Source organism: Anolis sagrei, chromosome 6, assembly GCF_037176765.1.
Source record: "Anolis sagrei isolate rAnoSag1 chromosome 6, rAnoSag1.mat, whole genome shotgun sequence".
NCBI lineage: Eukaryota > Metazoa > Chordata > Lepidosauria > Squamata > Dactyloidae > Anolis > Anolis sagrei.
In genome coordinates, this window is record NC_090026.1 from 133590568 (window position 1) to 133604865 (window position 14298).

Genomic DNA, 14298 nt, shown 5'->3' on the forward strand with positions numbered 1-14298 from the left:
TGGTAAACTGGCTGGGATTTCTGGGAGTTGTAGGCCAAAAACATCTGGGGACCCCAGGTTGAGAACTACTGATCTAGAGGATGAGCACATGTTTACTCAGCATGGCCGCCTACGAAGCCCACAGTAAATCCCCAACAGTCTTCCCCGCCCACACATACATCTATAAACCCCGTTGGGCTACTTGAGTTGGCGTTGGGCTAGGACTCTGGAGACTAGAGTTGGAATCCCTGCTCAGCCGTGGAAGCCCAATGAGTCACTTGGCATGAGTCCTACACTCTCAACCCGGGAAAAGCTTGTGCTGGAGCCACCTGAGGGTTGGGTGAGTCAGATAGAACTTGAAGGTGCCGTGAATAGCTTTTCAATAACTTTCAAGCAGAGGTTCTTTTTATTGCAGATCAGATTGCAGAAAAACATTTAGACATACAGACATACTGATTCTATGCAACTACATTGGATTCACAATTATGTGGCTAGCAAACAAACAAAGGAGGATGACATTTTCACTCAGCATTCACACACATGTACATGCATTCATTCTCATGCATCCAGATATTACCATATCCCTTTCTCCCTCCTTGGAGAAGTAAAGACCCTGCTTTCATGCAGCCCTTCCAATGCATAGTTCCAAAACTTCCATGCCTTCAAAACTCCAAAATGCATCCTTTCTCTAAGTACAATGCCAAGGACCAGATCCCTGCCTTCCACACAGCAGAAGCTGACTCCCTGCACAAAATCCAAGACTCCAAAAGCGCACTTCTTCCTCTTCCCTTGAGAAAGAAGTGCCAAAGTGACCAGCCTGCTCCCTTGCAAATCCGCCATGAAGCAGAGCATGGCGGGTGAACCAGACTCCTCAGGTCTGCCACACTTTGAGCATTATTAGATTGAGTCTTTTATAGGAATATTCTGCTGATGTCATCCCAAATCTATCTATCAAGCATAAGATGATAGTGTTGAAAGTGTTGGAAGGGGACCCCCCAAGGCCATCCAGTCCAACCCCCTTCGGCCATACAGGAAGACACTATATGTCTGCCTGTCTGTCTGTCTGTCTATCTATCTATCTATCTATCTATCTATCTATCTATCTATCTATCATAGAAACCTAGAATTGGAAGGGGACTCCCAAAGGCCATCCAGTCCAACCCCCTTACTTACTTACTTAGGCGATCCCTCGTTGGCCGAGTAGGATAGTCTTCCAGGATCAGTATTCTTGTGGGTCCGTAGGTGGCTGTGGAGCCCTATTCTTGACCTGCATGTTCTCCCGCAGTGAGGGCATCGGTTTCCAGGTGGAAGGCGGTCTCGGTCGGGGTTGGCTTGACGCACCTTCCTCTTGGCACGTTTCTCTCTTTCGCCCTCCATTCATGCCTGTTCGAATTCTGCAACACTGCTGGTCACAACTGACCTCCAGCTGGAGCGCTTAAGGGCCAGGGCTTCCCCGTTCTCTCTTGGTGTCTATGCCAGAGTTTTTAAGGTTGGCTTTGAGCCTATCTTTAAATCTCTCTTCCTGCCCATCAACATTTCGTTTTCCGTTCTTGAGCTTGGAGTAGAGCAACTGCTTTGGAAGACAGTGGTCAGGCATCCGGACAATGTGGCCGGTCCAGCGGAGTTGATGGCAGAGGACCATTGCTTCAATGCTGGTGAACCAGACTCCTCAGGTCTGCCACAATTTGAGCATTATTAGATAGATTCTTTATAGGAATATTCTGCTGTCTTCCCAAAAGTTGCAGATTAATGATAGACGTCTTCCATCCTGGAGTATATTGACTCCAACTCAGTTTCCTGGCCAGATATTGACTCCTCTTGGTTGGTGTTAGCCTTGGGTTGACTTCCTTCTTAACATAATGAATGTTGTAAACATTTCTCTTAACTTGAAAGAACCGTTATCACAGTCCTTATCAAAGTTTACTTTTCAGTTCTCATTAGCAACCTTTAATTACAGTCCAGCAAGCAGGTAGTTAGTCATTGCAGGCCTTAATATTTTACTGGTGCTTCCAAAATTATTAACTCCATCCATATGTCCTTCCATTCATTCCCATACATCATATTAAATTCACATTTATCAAATCTACACATTGAATTTCTTATTACAAAGGCACCCAACAATTGCTCATCGGATTAAATCATTGCTCCCCTTGCTCCTGACTTTAATGAAAAACAGAACTGACCATTGCACTTGCAGTTCATAGAATCAAAGAGTTGGAAGAGACCTCCTGGGCCATCCAGTCCAACCCCATTCTGCCAAGAAGCAGGAATATTGCATTCAAATCACCCCTGACAGATGGCCATCCAGCCTCTGCTTAAAAGCTTCCAAAGAAGGAGCCTCCACCACACTCTGGGGCAGAGAGTTCCACTGCTGAACGGCTCTCACAGTCAGGAAGTTCTTCCTCATGTTCAGATGGAATCTCCTCTCTTGTAGTTTGAAGCCATTGCTCCGCATCCTAGTCTCCCCTAGTTGAATCCCTGCTTGTCCATGGAAGCCCACTGTGTGCCCTGGAGTCACTCTCTCAGCCTCAGAGGAAGGCTTCGGTGACCAGAAACCTGTGTGGCCACAAGTGGGAGATGATTTGAAGGCCCCAAGAGGTGGTTTGTCCTGTGTTGTGGGTGGGCTAGGCTTGCAGACCCCTGACCACCTTCCCTTCCACATCTCCCACAGGCGCCATGAACAACGCCCGCAGCCACCTGCTCAACTCCACCTCCGACTCGGACCTCATGCGCTACCGCGCCATCAGCAAGATCCCCCAGATCACCCTCAACTTCGTGGACTTCAAGGCCGAGGCCTTCCTGACCTCTCCCTCCAACGAGAAGGAGATCATCGCCTCCAGCAAACTCAAGGAACGCACTCACAACGTCACTGAGAAGGTCACCCAGGTTAGTGGTGGCGGATGCATGCTTGCGGGCGCGAGAGTCGTGGGAATGCACGTTTCTCCACGTTGGTGCTTTGGGGACAGTTTGTCCAAGGTGGGGGTCCTGCAGATGGATTGGGTCCCTTTCCTCCTGCACAGTCACCCCACTTTTAGCTGCCATCAGGGCACCATCCTGGGATTTGTAGTCTGACATGTAGCTTGACAGGTTCTGGCCCTGCTTATCTGTCCGAGCATATCTCTCCTTATGAACCATCTAGGAATTTAAGATCTTCTGGAGAGGCCCTACTCTCTGTCCCGCCTTCTTCACAGGTTCAGTTGGCGGGGATGAGAGATAGGGCCTTTTCAGTGGTGGCCCCTCAGCTATGGAACGTCCTCCCCAGAGATATTAGATCAGCTCCCACTCTCCTAACGTTCCGAAAAAATGTATTGTCGAAGGCTTTCATGGCTGGAATCACTGGGTTGTTGTAGGTTTCTTCGGGCCGTATGGCCATAGTCTAGAGGCATTCTCTCCTGACGTTTCGCCTGCATCTATGGCAAGCATCCTCACTGAGAATGCTTGCCATAGATGCAGGCGAAACGTCAGGAGAGAATGCCTCTAGACCATGGCTATAGAGCCCGAAAAAACCTACAACAACCCATTCCGAAAAAAAGTCAAAACCTGGTTTTGTGAGCAGGCGTTCTCAAATGCAATGTAGTAAATAATGATCTGACCTCGGAACGGCTGACAATTGCAATATTGTTTATGGAATTTTGTGATGTTTATATGCTTTTAATTGTTTATTTTATTGTGGCATCGAATTGTGTCGGTTCTGTAAACCGCCCCGAGTTGCCCTCAGGTTGAGAAGGGCGGTATTTATTTGTCATGTCAGGGCAACCAGTCAATTGTATTACATTTCTAACAGAACAAAACAAACAAACATACAAAAGACACAGAATTTGCAAGCTTGGTAGTTGATGAAATGTCCTTTGACCAGTCTCTGGCCCCTTGGAGTGCCTCTGGTGTTGCTGCAAGAAGGTCCTCCATTGTGCATCATGTGGCAGGGCTGAGGTTGCATTGCAGCAGGTGGTCAGCGGTTTGCTCTTCTCCCCACTCGCATGTCGTGGATTCCACTTTGTGGCCCCATTTCTTGAGGTTGGCTCTGCATCTCGTGGGGCCAGAGCGCAGTCTGTTCAGCGCCTTCCAAGTCGCCCAGTCTTCTGTGTGCCCAGCAGGGAGTCTCTCATTTGGTATCAGCCATGGTTGAGGTGCTGGGTTTGAGCCTGCCACTTTTGGACTCTCACTTGCTGAGGTGCTCCAGCGAGTGTCTCTGTAGATCTTAGAAAACTATGTCTTGATTTAAGCCATTGACATGCTGGCTGATAGCCAAACAGGGAATGAGCTGGAGATGTCTCTGCCTTGGTCCTTTCACTATTGGCTGTTACTTCCCGGCGGATGTCAGGTGGGCGGTATAGAAATATAGTAAATAATAATAATAATAATAATAATAATAATAATAATCCTTGTCAAACTAGAGATGCCAGGATTCTGAAGCTCCACCCATTGTGTGGGGTGAAGAGGACCTTTGGAGACTGCTCATTCTGCAGCTCCTTGGGATTGGATTTCCACTCTGAGCTTCCACTGGGAAAAAGGGGTGGCCTCAAAGCAAAATGCCCTCAGAAGGGAGAGAGAGAGGGAGGGAGCGTCACTTCCCTCAAAGGAGCTGCATTCAAGTTTCTCCTTAGATTGCTTGTGTTTTGGGGGTGAGGTGGAAGACCTACCTGTGGCTTGAGCCCCCATCCACAGCACCATCCTCGTTGGGTATATTCATCCTCTGCTTTGCTGGCCCTGGGGGTGAGGAAGGGTCCCTTGGAGGGCGGGCACCTGGCTGGCCAGAGACCTTGGACACTGGGCACTTCATAGAATCATAGAATCATAGAATCCTAGAACCAAAGAGTTGGAAGAGACCTCGTGGGCCATCCAGTCCAACTCCATTCTGCCAAGAAGCAGGAATATTGCATTCAAAGCATCCCTGACAGATGGCCACCCAGCCTCTGTTTAAAAGCTTCCAAAGAAGGAGCCTCCACCACACTCCGGGGCAGAGAGTTCCACTGCTGAACAGCTCTCACAGTCAGGAAGTTCTTCCTCATGTTCAGGTGGAATCTCCTCTCTTGTAGTTTGAAGCCATTGTTCCATTGCGTCCTAGTCTCCAAGGAAGCAGAAAGCAAGCTTGCTCCCTCCTCCTCCCTGTGGCTTCCTCTCACATATTTATACATGGCTGACATATCTCCTCTCAGCTTTCTCTTCTTCAGGCTAAACATGGCCAGCTCCTTAAGCCACTCCTCATAGGGCTTGTTCTCCAGACCCTTGATCATTTGAGTCGCTCTCCTCTGGACACATTCCAGCTTGTCAATATCTCTCTTCAATTGTGGTGCCCAGAATTGGACACAATATTCCAGGTGTGGTCTAACCAAAGCAGAATAGAGCATGGGGAGCATTACTTCCTTAGATCTAGACACTAGGCTCCTCTTGATGCTGGACAAATCCCATTGGCTATTTTTGCCGCCACATCCCATTCCTGGCTCATGTTTAACTTCCTCCCCACGAGGACTCCAAGATCTTTTTCACACGTACTGCTCTCGAGCCAGGCATCCCCCATTCTGTCTCTTTGCATTTCGTTTTTCCTGCCAAAGTGGAGTATCTTGTATTTGTCCCTGTTGAACTTCATTTTTTTAGTTTTGGCCCTTCATCTCTCTAATCTGTCAAGATCGTTTTGAATCCTGCTCCTGTCCTCTGGACTATTGGCTATCCCTCCCAATTTGGTGTCGTCTGCAAACTTGATGATCATGCCTTCTAGCCCTTCATCTAAGTCATTAATAAAGATGTTGAACAGGACCGGGCCCAGGACGGAACCCTGCGGCACTCCACTCGTCACTTCTTTCCAAGATGAAGAGGAAGCATTAGTGAGCAGCATCAGCAACTTGAAGGATCGCCACAGTCCTTTTGTGTGAGAATGTGTTGGAGGGAGAAAGATGAGAGGGGGATGCTCCCTTTTGTCCCGCCTTGGTCATTCTCCGGGGAGGGCAAGGACAGAGGGACAAGTGGAGGTGTCAACTGGGAGTTGGAACAAAGGTGTTCTCTTGCGAAGCGATCCTGGATATTTACTCACCTCTGAGGTGTATTTTGGAGGCTTTCTGTATTGTCAAAGGCTTTCATGGCTGGAATCACTTGGTTGTTGTAGGTTTTTTGTGCTATATGGCTATGTTCTAGAAGCATTCTCTCCTGACGTTTCGCCCACATCCATGGCAGGCATCCTCAGAGGTTGTGATGTTTGTTGGAAACTGGGTAAATTGGGTTTATATATCTGTGGAATGATGTCCAGAGTGGGAGAAAGAACTCTTGTCTGTTAGAGCTAGGTGGGAATGTTTTGATTGGCCACCTTGATTAGCATTTGACGGCCTGGCAGTTTTTAGGTGTGGCTTGTTAGTGCCTGGGGGAATCCTTTGTTGAGAGGTGATTAGAGAGGTGACTACAACCACCCAGCTTCTTTCTGTGTTTAGGGAGGGCTGAGGCTCAGTTGGCCAGGTAAAATGACTCAGGTGTATCTTGTCTAGGAGTCTTAGAAGGGGTTCTCTCCTGCCGGAGCCCCTCCCCTCTGTTTCTCAGGCAGGAGGCAGAAGGTGAAGGTGGGTGGGCCTGGTGTCAGGGGAGGGGCTGCTGCCTGCCATCATTGGCTGCGCCTTTTGCAACCGGGACCTCCCTCTGCCTCAGGACACAATGGCAGCCCCACATCTTTGGCTTTACTGGGAGTGCATGCACAGCCCAGTGCGCAGCCTTGTGCCCCCAGACCTTGCCACAACTCTCTCTGCCATTGCACGCTCACGCAGTTGAAGAACTCTGCCTCCTTCGTGAACGTCAGCCAGATGCGGCTGCATTCGAGGCACACTTGCATGCAGGAGGGTGGGCGGAGTGACCCTTGCCTGACTCCCTGATGCCGCCTCCATCTGCACCAAAGAGCCGCCATCTGGGTTCTGGCTATGGCAATGCCTGGGTGTGGGGAACGCAGGAGCATGGTGCTGACCCATTCTGCACAGGTCAAAGGGCACCTTGGGTTTGCAAATCCTATCTCTGGGTCTTTTGGGGGCGGCGGCGGGGGGGGGGGGGGATACCAACAAAGTAGTTTGGAAGGACTGACCCCCACCCCACCCCATGGACACACAACCTTCTCTTTGGAGCCTGGCCAGAGCAGGAGGAGAGGAGAGCAGCACGGGGCGATGGCACAGGTGGCACCCCTGGGATCCCTGGCAGATGGATGCTCACAACACATTCCTCTGAGGCCCCTTCCCACGCAGCATCTGCCCATCGGCTGCCCTCCTCCCCCCACCCACACCACAGCTGCCCTTGGACCACCACCCCCCCCCCCCCCGGACTTCTAGAGCAGTGATGGGCAACCTTTTGAGTTTGGTGTGTCAATACTCACCGAAAAACCGAGCATAACTCGGGTGGGGTGTCACTTTGAGAGAAAAAAACCCCATAATTTCATTATATTTATAGTTTAATGACAAAAATATAAATATACTGAAATATATAACTGTATTTAATAAACCAAATATTAATTATTTAACTTACCTGCTTTTTCTATAATGACATATATCTCGGCATTATAGAAAAATGCTGGTGTAGGAGCCGAGGATGGAATGTCCTTCTTGGGATGCGGCCCCATCTTCTCTGTATGTGGCCGCATGCGGCTGTGTGTCATTGAAAATGGCCACGCGTGTCAGTGCTGACACGCGTGTCATAGGTTCACCATCAGGGTTCTAGAGAGTCCTAGAACTGCCTCCTGAACTACAGAGCCCAGCGATCCAAAGGATGCAGCCATTGTAAGGAAAGGCCTGAACCATGGAATCATAGAATCATAAGAGTTGGAAGGGGCTCCAAGGGCCCTTCTGCCCCGCACGAAGACACCCTCCAAGCCCTCTCAACAGATGGCCATCCAGGCTCTGCAACTACTTTCTCTTCCAGGTTTGCTTTGGGAAATTGGCCTGCTCAGGTTTTTTTTTTCCCAAATCGACTGGACAGGTGCTGTAGGTCCTATTATTCATTTATTTACGTTCATTTTTATCTCGCCCATTTCAGCCCAAAGGCGACTCAAGGCGGCATACAGACTGGCACAATTAGATACTATATATATATATATATATATACACATAAAAAGGTAAAGGTTGTCCCCTGACTTTAAGTCCAGTCATGTCTGACTCTGGGGTGTGGTGCTCATCTCCATTTCTAAGCCGAAGAGCCGGCGTTGTCCGTAGACACCTCCAAGGTCATGTGGCCATTGGCATAACTGCGTGGAGCGCCGTTACCTTCCCATCGGAGCGGTACCTATTGATCTACTCTCATTTGCATGTTTTCGAACTGCTAGGTTGGCAGAAGCTAGGGCTGACAGCGGAAGCTCACGCCACTCCCCGGAATCGAACCTGCGACCTTTCGATCAACAAGCTCAGCAGCTCAGTGCTTTAACCCACTGCGCCACCGGGGGCCCATTATATATACATATACATACATACATACATACATACATACATATATATGTTCGTTTGTGGGATTAACATAACTCAAAAATCACTGTACGAATTGATACCAAATGTGGAAACAATACACCTATCAGGCCAACAAGTGACCATCACTCTTAAAAGCACTGAAAAACACAGCAAAAGAGACGTAAAAAGCCAAAAAAATAAAAAATACATTATAATGCATGCGCAAAACCACACATATACGCATAAACACAAATATACGCCCACACATATATACATATATATAGTCAGCCCTAGCTTCTGCCAACCTAGCAGTTCGAAAACATGCAAATGTGAGTAGATCAATAGGTACCGCTCCGACGGGAAGGTAACCGCGCTCCATGCAGTCATGCCGGCCACATGACCTTGGAGGAGTCTACGGACAACACTGGCTCTTCGGTTTAGAAATGAAGATGAGCACCACACCCCAGAGTCAGACATGACTGGACTTAATGTCAGGGGACTACCTTTACCTTTACTACACACAAAACACATACACAAACTGGGCCACAGCAATGCATGGCAGGGGGCGGCTAGTGTGTGTGTGTGTATGTACACACACACGTACTTTTACACACATACATATCTCAGTTAAAAGCAAAAATTAAATTACATCATAAATACATATAAAATACCATGGAATCAATAGAAACTATAGGAGAGGCCTGAGCCAACTTGGGCCCTCCTTCCAGGTGTTTTGGACTGCAACTCCCACCATTCCTAGCAGCCTCAGGCCTCTGCCTTTTCCCTTTCCTTTTCCGCTTAAATGGCTGAGGGGGAAAAGTAAGGGGTCTGAGGCTGTTAGGAATGGTGGGAGTTGGAGTCCCAAACACCCAGAAGGAAGGCCCAAGTTTGCCCATGCCGGCACTAGGAACTTGAAGGGAACTCCAAAGGCCATCTAGTCGGTGTACATAGAACATTACAACCCAACCTAGAGCTGGAAGGGACCCCCAAGGGCCATCCAGTCCAGCCCCTCTCTGCAGGAAGGCACCATCCAATTCCTCCTGACAGATGCCCATATCCAGCCCATCGCATTGGCTTTTTGAGCTGCTGCCTCACACTCCTGGCTCATGTTCATCTTCCGGTCTCCTACGACACCCAGATTGTTTTCAAGCCTGTAACTCTGCATATGTTGAAATCCATTTGGTTAATTTGGGCCATTTGGCTCCCTAATCTGGGAAGCTCACTTGGGATTCTGATCCCGTCATTGGCAATATTCATTCTGCCTCCCACTTGGGGGCCATCTGCATATTTGATCAGCTTGCCAATGATTACGTTCTCGTTAGGTCTCATTCTAGGTCAGCTCTGCATACCTTGGCACCGAGTCCATGTCCCTGGCATCAACCGGCCAGGATTAAAACGTTGTGTTATGCAAAACCAAAATCCTTGGGTGGGCGGAGGAGGGCCTGAGGAGCAGCTGGCCATCCTTCTGGGTGGAGGGTGTTGGTGTGAAGAAGAAGAACCCCCCCCCCCCAGCCAAAGTTTTCTAGGCCCAAAGAAGAGACCCAAAGAACAACACAATAGGGAGGCAGAAGGGGTTCCTTCTCTGGAAGCTGGGCATTTCATAGAATCCTCGAGTTGGAAGAGACCTGGTGGGCCATCCAGTCCAACCCCTTAATGCCTTTCTCACACTGTGAGGCCTTCTCACAGACGGAGACCTTTCTCCCACTGAGGTTTACCTCAGACCGACAGCTACTAAACTACAGCACACCTGCTTATATAGAACTGCAGCTTTGTATAGAACCTTAGAGTTGGAAGAGACCTGATAGGCCATCCAGTCCAACCCCATAATGCCTACCTCACACTGTAAAGCCTTTCACAGATGGCGACCTTTCTCCCACTGAGGTTTACCTCAGGCCGACAGCTACTAAACTACAGGCTCACCTGCTTATATAGAACTGCAGCTTTTCATGGAATCCTAGAAAAGTTGGAAGAGACCTGGAGGGCCATCCCGTCCAACCCCATAATGCCTACCTCACACTGTGAGGCCTTCTCACACACTGAGACCTTTTTCCCACTGAGGTTTACCTCAGACCGACAGCTACTAAGTTACAGGCACACCTGCTTATATGGAACTGCAGCTTTGTATAGAACCTTAGAGTTGGAAGAGACCTAATAGGCCATCCAGTCCAACCCCATAATGCCTACCTCACACTGTAAAGCCTTTCACAGACGGAGACCTTTCTCCCACTGAGGTTTACCTCAGGCCGACAGCTACTAAACTACAGGCTCACCTGTTTATATAGAACTGCAGCTTTTCATGGAATCCTAGAAAAGTTGGAAGAGACCTGGTGGGCCACCCAGTCCAACCCCATAATACCTACCTCACATTGTGAGGCCTTCTCACAGACTGAGACCTTTCTCCCACTGAGGTTTACCTCAGGCTGACAGCTACGAACCTACAGGCACACCTGCTTATATAGAGCTGCAGCTTTGTATAGAATCTTAGAGTTGGAAGAGACCTGGTGGGCCATCCAGTCCAACCCCATAATGCCTACCTCACACTGTGAAGCCTTTCACAGACTGAGACCTTTCTCCCACTGAGGTTTACCTCAGACCGACAGCTATTAAACTACAGCACACCTGCTTATATAGAACTGCAGCTTTTCATAGAATCCTAGAAGAGTTGGAAGAGACCTGGAGGGCCATCCAGTCCAACCGCATCTGCCAAGAAGCAGGAAAATCACTTTCAAATCACCCCTGACAGATGGCCATCCAGCCTCTGCTTCAAAGCCTCCAAAGAAGTAGCCTCCACTACACTCCGGGGCAAAGAGTTCCACTGCTGAACAGCTCTCACCGTCAGTGACTTCCCTGGACTTAGACACTAGACTCCTATTGACGCAAGCCAAAATCCCATTGGCCTTTTTAGCTGCAGCATCACATTCCTGGCTCATGTTTAACTTGTTGTCCACGAGGACTCCAAGATCTTTTCCACACATCCTGCTGTTGAGTTCGGCCTCGTCCCCCATTCTGTCTCTTTGCATTTCCCTTTTTTTCTGCCTAAGTGGAGTCTCTTGCATTTGTCCCCGCAGAACTTCATTTTCTGAGTTTTGGTCCATCTTTCTAATCTGTTAAGATCATTTTGTATTCTGCTCCTATCTTCTAGGGTATTGGCTATCCCTCCCAATTTGGTGTCAGGGGGCTATAGCTATGCCTTCCTTCCTGCCTGCCTGTCTGGCTGCCTGTGGTTGGACTAGATGGCTCCTGGGGGCCCTTGGCTTCGGGTGTCCTTTCTGTTGGGAAATCTGAGCTGTTAGGCACAAAAATAGCCCTCAGTTGGGATGATTTCACCAAAAATATAGCAGACTCCTAGAAGTCAACTTCATAATCAGCAGAAACTTACTTGTGATGAGCTGGGAGAAGACTCTATTCCTTAGAGTCTTAGATGGAGGAGGAGGACTGCATGGTCAGAACTTGAGGTTCAAAAATATTTATTGAAGTAGAAGAAATACATTCTAGATAGAAAAGCCTTGGAGCTGACTAGCTTTCTACCCTATTTAGACATTCCCAAAAAAGAAGACATTCCCAAAAAATAAGACCTAGTAGAAGTTTTGTTGAATTATAAATCTAAGGCCTCCCCTGAAAGTAAGACCTAGCAAAGTTTTTGTTTGGAACATAAGACATCCCCTGAAAATAAGATCTAGTAGAAGTTTTGCTGAATTATAAATCTAAGGCCTACCCCGAAAGTAAGACCTAGCAACAGTTTTGTTTGGAAAATAAGACATCCCCTGAAAATAAGACCTAGTAGAACTTTTGCTGAATTATAAATCTAAGGCCTCCCCGAAAGTAAGACCTAGCAAAGTTTTTGTTTGAAAAATAAGACATCCCCCAAAAATAAGACCTAGTAGAGGTATTACTCAATTATAAATCTAAGGCCTCCCTGAAAGTAAGACCTAGCAAAGTTTTTGTTTGAAAAATAAGACATCCCTTGAAAATAAGACCTAGTAGAGGTTTTGTTGAATTATAAATTTAAGGCCTCCCCTGAAAGTATGACCTAGCAAAGTTTTTGTTTGGAAAATAAGACATCCCCTGAAAATAAGACCTAGTAGAAGTTTTGCTGAATTATAAATCTAAGGCCTCCCCTGAAAGTAAGACCTAGCAAAGTTTTTGTTTGTAAAATAAGACATCCCCTGAAAATAAGACCTAGTAGAGGTATTACTGAGTTATAAATCTAAGGCCTCCCCTGAAAGTAAGACCTAGCAAAGTTTTTGTTTGGAAAATAAGACATCCCCTGAAAATAAGACCTAGTAGAGGTTTTGGTGAATTATAAATCTAAGGCCTCCCCTGAAAGTATGACCTAGCAAAGTTTTTGTTTGGAAAATAAGACATTCCCAAAAAATAAGACCTAGTAGAAGTTTTGTTGAATTATAAATCTAAGTCCTCCCCTGAAAGTAAGACCTAGCAAAGTTTTTGTTTGGAGAATAACGCATCCTCTGAAAATAAGACCTAGTAGAAGTTTTGCTGAATTATAAATCTAAGGCCTCCCCTGAATGTAAGACCTAGCAAAGTTTTTGTTTATAAAATAAGACATCCCCAAAAAATAAGACCTAGTAGATGTATTGCTGAATTATAAATCTAAGGCCTTCCCCAAAAGTAAGACCTAGCAGTTTTTATTTGGAAAATAAGACATCCCCTGAAAATAAGACCTAGTAGAGGTATTGCTGAATTATAAATCTAAGGCCTTCCCCAAAAGTAAGACCTAGCAAAGTTTTTATTTGGAAAATAAGACACCCCCTGTAAATAAGACCTAGTAGAGGTATTGCTGAATTATAAATCTAAGGCCTCCCCCAAAAGTTAGACCTAGCAAACTTTTTGTTTGGAAGCATGCTCCCCCTGGTGGTTAGAAGATGCAATACCATCCCTGCTGTCCATGTGGTCCAGGAACTGCTGTGGGAGATGCTTACAGACTCCAGACAATGTGTGGCCGGCATCAAGAGGACCCTAGTGCCCAGATCCAAGGAAGTCATGCTCCCCATGCTCTATTGTACCTTGGACAGACCACCCCTGGAATCACACTGGGTCCAATTCTGGGCACCACCCTTCCTATTGACAAGTAGGAATGTGTCCAGAGGAGGGTGACTCAAATGGTCAAGGGCCTGGAGAACAAGCCCTATGAGGAGCGGCTGAAAGAGCTGGGCATGTTTACCCTGAAGAAAAGAAGGCCGAGAGGAGACAGCTTGTCAAGATTTCAGCAAGTTCCGCGAGCTCAGCGCTTTAACCCATCAGGGGCTCCAGTAATAATAATGTGACGGGGGAAATTGAGGGGGGTCATCTCTATTTCTAATCCGAAGAGCTGGTGTTCTTGCCTTCACACCGGAGCGGTACCTATTGATCTGCTCCTTCTTTGGAAGCTTTTAAACAGAGGCTGGGTGGCCATCTGCCAAGGGTGCTTTGAATGCAATATTCCGGCTTTTTGGCAGAATGGGGTTGGACTGGATGATGGCCCAGGAGGTCTCTTCCAACTCTTGGATTCTAGGATTCTATGATACTCACACTTGCATTCTTTCAAACTGCTAGGTTGGTAGAAACTGGGTCTAACAGTGGGAGCTCACCCTGCTCCCCAGATTCGAATCTGCGACCATTCGGTCAGCAAGTTCAGAAGCTCAGCGGTTTAACCCACTGGGGGCTCCAGTAATAATAATGTGATGGGGGAAATTGAGGGGGGTCATCTCTATTTCTAATCCGAAGAGCTGGCGTTCTTGCCTTCCCACTGAAGTGGTACCTATTGATCTACTCACACTTGAATTCTTTCGAACTGCTAGGTTGGCAGAAGCTGGGTCTAACAGCGGGAGCTCACCCCGCTCCCCGGATTCGAATCTGCGACCATTCAGTTTGCAAGTTCAGAAGCTCAGCGGTTTAACCCACTGGGCCGGGGGGGCTCCTT

At 47.7% G+C, this 14298-nt stretch overlaps 1 protein-coding gene across 1 annotated transcript in view; it reads left to right on the forward strand.

Annotated features, from left to right (window-relative positions):
- KCNH2 (potassium voltage-gated channel subfamily H member 2) overlaps positions 1-14298 on the forward strand; it is a 137950-nt gene that overhangs the window by 74580 nt on the left and 49072 nt on the right. Inside the window, exon 5 of the mRNA XM_060782796.2 lies at positions 2651-2865. Coding sequence (XP_060638779.2) covers positions 2651-2865 — 215 coding nt within the window. The remainder of the gene's footprint in view (positions 1-2650; positions 2866-14298) is intronic.